This window comes from Aplysia californica, unplaced genomic scaffold (assembly GCF_000002075.1).
Source record: "Aplysia californica isolate F4 #8 unplaced genomic scaffold, AplCal3.0 scaffold00226, whole genome shotgun sequence".
Classification (NCBI taxonomy): Eukaryota; Metazoa; Mollusca; class Gastropoda; order Aplysiida; family Aplysiidae; genus Aplysia; species Aplysia californica.
Window position 1 is genome coordinate 594,678 of NW_004797496.1, and position 5,312 is coordinate 599,989.

Sequence of the window (5,312 nt, forward strand, 5' to 3'; positions counted from 1 at the left end):
ATTCGACTGGGAGCACAGTGAGCGATCCCTGAAAGTTACCATGGCTACAAACAGCGGCCAACTATCCCTGGAAGATGTCGACAGAATCACTTCCATTGGACAGGTAAGCTAAGAACAGTTTATTTAACAATATTTGATTTCTCGCGGGTTAGACTATTTAGTGGGCTGACTTAGGCCAGCAGTCCCATTACCCACTGCAAATTTTAGTAGGAAGAAACCACTTGGCATGTAGGTACCTTACACCATATCATTGGAAAATAGAAACGGACACAAGGTCCACAAGCATTTTCAGGCCCTCATTTGCATAAATTAAAAATGGCCGCCACTGAAATATAATGAAAATGATAACTGGATATAACTTTTGACAGACAAATGGTAGAACATTAATTTTGGTGTTGTGTTGTTTCATATAAATATATGGCTGACAAACTCAATGACACCATCAAAGTTATAATAAAAGGTCAAATTCACTCCTAACTTGCATAAATTAAAAATGGCCGCCACTGAAATATAATGAAAATGATAACTGTATATAACTTTTGACAGACAAATTGTAAAACATTAATTTTGGTGTTGTTTCAAATAAATATATGGCTGACAAACTCAATGACACCATCAAAGTTATAATAAAAGGTCAAATTCACTCCTAATTTGCATAAATTAAAAATGGCCGCCACTGAAATATAATGAAAATGATAACTGGTTATAACTTTTGACAGACAAATGGTAGAACATTAATTTTGGTGTTGTTTCATATAAATATATGGCTGGCAAACTCAATGACACTATCAAAGTTATAATAAAAGGTCAAATTTACTCTTAACCTGCATAAATGAATAATGGCCGCCAGTGAAGTATAATGAAAATACGAACCGAATATATAACTTTTGACAGAAGAAAGATAGAAATATAAATGTGTTGTTTCATAGTAAGTTCTGGCTGACAAACTCAATGACCCCCAAAGAATTATCATAAAAGGTCAAATTGATTCTTAATTTGCATACATTAAAAATGGGCGCCTTGAAAATTAAAAAAAAAATTTCACACCAGCTTTGCAACATTTGCATGGAGGCTTGCACCCTTTCTTGCACTGACATGTCACAAGGCATTTGTGGTTCTTTGTAATAGGGGCAAGTGTTGTCCATCGAGGTAACCACTTGTCATTTGTCATGACCCATCCCCATTCATATGAGTCAGGCAAGGTTGGAGAACAGATGAGGGCTTGGCCTCAGATGTGGCCTGCCTGATATGCTGCGTGTAATGTGAGTTATAGCAATGCATCCTTAGTAGGTGGCAAGTTCTCAAAATGCCTGCCTTTGTTGTAGAACAATTCCATGCGTGCTGCATTGACTGATGTGATGTCCAAGGACCTGTCGTAAAGGCGAACGATGAATGTCTCTACTTAGGACATGACATCATCATCGATTCTACTTGGGAATGTTGACAGGCGCTGAAGTGCTGCAGTGAGCTCTGGGAATTCCTGCCAAACAGCCCATTCTGTTCTCTTGCCTTTTCCTTGAATGCTGAGGTGGTGTCACAGCCGGTCAGAGAATGAAATGCTAGAAGAGCTCGAGACTTGGATGGTCCCAACTACATAGCAATCTGGTGAACTGGGATATGTCTGTATGATTTGCCGGATCCAAAGGCTTAACACGAATGGTGATGTGTTTAAATCTTTCATGTGTCGCATCTGCAACATGGAAAAAATAATTGAATAATCTTCCTCGTGAATACAAGGTGCTAAAGCGCGAGTACTTGAGCGAACAGGTGAAGTGAGAACATTTTCTCCGAAGGTTGTAACAACTTGCTTGCCCTCTGTGTACATCTCTTGCATTTTCTCTGCTAACAGAGAAAACAGTTCTGTTTTGTTCTCATCGACCCGTAAAAATCCTTGCCAGTTGCTCGCTACTTTAGTTGATGATGTCACTCGACACCGCATGCCACTGCCTCTGGTTTCCCGAGTGCTGGATTTGAGACTATCGTTTTTGTAGGCATCCCACGACACACCCTTTAGCCATGACATCACAATAAGGAAGAAACACCTGGTCTGCATAGTCCTGAAATGTTGATGCTGTACCAGGTCTCAGTGATTGCACGATGAAGGCTCCATCTAGAATAACAACATCAGAATTAGGGGAAGTATCAGAAGTAGAATCTTAATATCACCTTCGAGGCACTTGAGAATTTCAGATTTTGTTCCTTTGTGCATCTGACCCTGGGAACTGAGAGATGGTGGTAATGTAGTGTTCTCATGCGCAAACATTTCTTCACCAATGTCCCTTCCGGAGTGCGCGGAGAGCATCATTTAAATAAATTGAGTTCGTTCTTCCTTCATGGAAGCAGGGTCGGATTTTTCTTTACGTTGTTGAGCTTTTACACCGAAAGGAGACAATCTATTCAGGTGAAAGGTGGAGGTCCATGGGGATGTGCTGGATGAAACCCTTTCTGAAAAGAATGTATCATACTTGTCTTTTCCATTTTTTTGTGATGTTTCTCACAGAGCTCATAACATAACCTGTCATGATTCTGGACCTGTCAAGAGAAATCAATTGCCCAGATACTTCATGGAAAGGACTTCCCACATCAGAGAATGCACTGATTAAGCCATTCCCATCTTCTCTGAAAGTCTCTCAACATTTAGGATACTGTTCATGGTGCTTCATGTGACTGTTTTGAGGTGTGTTTTCGAATTCCTCAATGATGCGAGCTAGTTCTGGTCCAGTAATCATAAATCTTTGAAGGGCTACAGGATCCTCAGTCAGTCCAATTATTCCTCCATCACCCTTCAGAGAATCGATGAGCTGCTCATGAATTTGGTCCAAGTCAATGCTAGAAAATGCACGACTTGTCTTCTGTCCTACGAATTTTCCCTTCATGAACTTTTTATGAACTGTTGGATGTATTTTTCGAAGGCCACACATATCTCGTAGATGAATGGGTAGATTGCGGACATAGTGTTTGTGATCAAGAGCATACACCCATGGCATGAGATGTTCTAAAGTCACTAAGTACAGATCAAACGATGCAGTCCGAATCAACTTCACAAACTACAGAACCATCAGCTGCAGTTAAAGAGTCTGGTGCCAGTACAAGAATTGCGGTTCTCGGTCTCGCTGATACCTAATCCAAGCATCCAGTTCCAATGGCTCATCTTCAATAGTTGTTGTCAGATATTCACGATGGGCTTGTCTCAGTAAACTATACAAAGCAAGAGCGGTGACTTGGTGCATGTAGCGAGTGCGGGTCAGATGTGTCACCAACATCATAGAATCAGCAACTCCACTTGAAGCCACACCACTAACTGACAGTCGTGATGTCCATCCACTCCATTCCAGCCACTCCCCTAGGCCGTTCAAACAGCATTTTCTCCATGTGCAGTGCCCCAAGCATCACCACAAACTTGTCCTCTCCTAAGACATTTGAAAATTTCCACGGAATCTTCTTTGCCAATGTAAAGAGTGGCTGATCAGCAACCATGACCGGGGTCTGTCCAGAATTCAGTTGCTTTGTAACAGCAGCATCAATGTTCATCCCATGGGATACCATCATTGGACTGTGAGCTGATTCCCTAAAAAGGGGAAGCACCATCAATGGGGTGACTGGTGAAAACGGAGGTCCAAGCTTGTCAATTTGAAATATGCAAAATATATATACTTCATAATCACATCATGTGACTAACATATTGAATAAATAAAAAACCGGAGGTTCTACATCCAAAATTTTGATTTCAATGGTTAAGGCATCCACAAAAACATATATTTTGACACCATTTTCATGAAAATCGAAGATGTGTATGATAATTTAGAGTTATTTTAATTTTGCTTGATTTTTCAATGGCGTCCATTTTTAATTTATGCAAATTAGAGTGAAATTATGCAGATAGAGCTTGTGTCCGTTTATCAAAATTCTTAGTTTTGTTCAAGGTACGTGTGTGCCAAGTGGCATGTTCCTACTAAAATTTGCAGTGGGGGTGGAGTTAGGGAGCCCACTAATTTTATTTGTGGAGCAACGAACATAAAACGTTTTTTTTCCTCCTCCTCCTCCTCCTCCTCCTCCTCCTCCTCCTCCTCCTCCTTCTTCTTCTTCTTCTTCTTCTTCTTCTTCTTCTTCTTCTTCTTCTTCTTCTTCTTCTTCTTCTTCTTCTTCTTCTTCTTCTTCTTCTTCTTCTTCTTCTTCTTCTTCTTCTTCTTCTTCTTCTTCTTCTTCTTCTTCTTCTTCTTCTTCTTCTTCTTCTTCTTCTTCTTAGTTGTATCATTAGTATTATTATTATCAACCTCCATTATCATTACTGTTTTTTTCCTAATCATAATTGAGTTGTTTTTTTATTTGAAGGCGTGTAAGTGGATTGACAAACTTGGCATCAGCAATACAGAACGCAATCTGGATATTGAGCGGGCTAAACTGATGATCAAAAACCACATACAGAATTCTCGAGGGTCTGCTCCCACACAAAGGAAGGTAAGGCCAAAATGTGTCAGGTAGAAATAGCATACAACCAGCTTTACCCGTACTCAAAATTACTTGTTTCGATAATTTATGTTTTTGAAGTATTCTTTTCAGGCATAGATTTTAACTGTTGGTTATAAAATCCTTGATGTGAATACTTCTATTAGTTATTTTCGTGTGTATTTTATCTGAACATAATAAAACGTGAATTGCACAATCAAATAAATGTTTACATGGAATATAGCAAATAAGAGTAGAAACCATGGCTTCGCCTTTCTCACTTCCCTACCCTCTCTCTATTCTCCATCCCGCTTCTCTCTCTCTTTCTCTCTCTCTCTCTTCCTCTCTCTCTCTCTCTCTCTCTCTCTCTCTCTTTCTCTCTCAATGTCTATGTCTCTGTCTCTGTCTCTATATCTCTGTCTCTGTCTCTCTCTGTCTCTGTCTCTGTCTCTCTCTCTCTCTGTCTCTATCTCTGTCTCTCTCTTTCTCTCTCTCTCACCCACCTCTCTCTTTTATCCTCTCCCATTTACCTCTCGACCCACTCTCTTACCACTTCCCCCATCTCACTTTGTGTTCCCCCTCTCCCTTTCCACTCCATCCTGTATTCCTGTATCCCCCCCACCCCACACCACTCTTTCTCCGAATCTCCCTCCACCTCACCCAGGCTCCACCTATGGCTGACCGAGACACAACCACTGCAGCTATGAAAGAAGACTTAAACTTGAGGCAAAAGCTCAAGGGTATATACAAGGAAGCCCAGTCCTATGCGAAATCATTGCCTGACATTTTCAAAGTAAGTTTTTGAACACAATAATATTGTCTGAACATCCGTTTGCTTTTACCTGTAAACCTTATATATTATATAT

At 40.3% G+C, this 5,312-nt stretch overlaps 1 protein-coding gene across 1 annotated transcript; it reads left to right on the top strand.

Moving 5' to 3' along the window:
• LOC101845551 lies at window positions 1-5,239 on the top strand (the record flags this gene model as incomplete). Its single annotated transcript, XM_013083347.2, is given in 3 exon segments — window positions 1-103; window positions 4,333-4,458; window positions 5,111-5,239. Coding segments are annotated over 3 exon segments (318 nt in total), but the record flags the coding sequence as incomplete, so codon positions are not given.
• Between the last annotated feature and the right edge of the window lie 73 nt (window positions 5,240-5,312).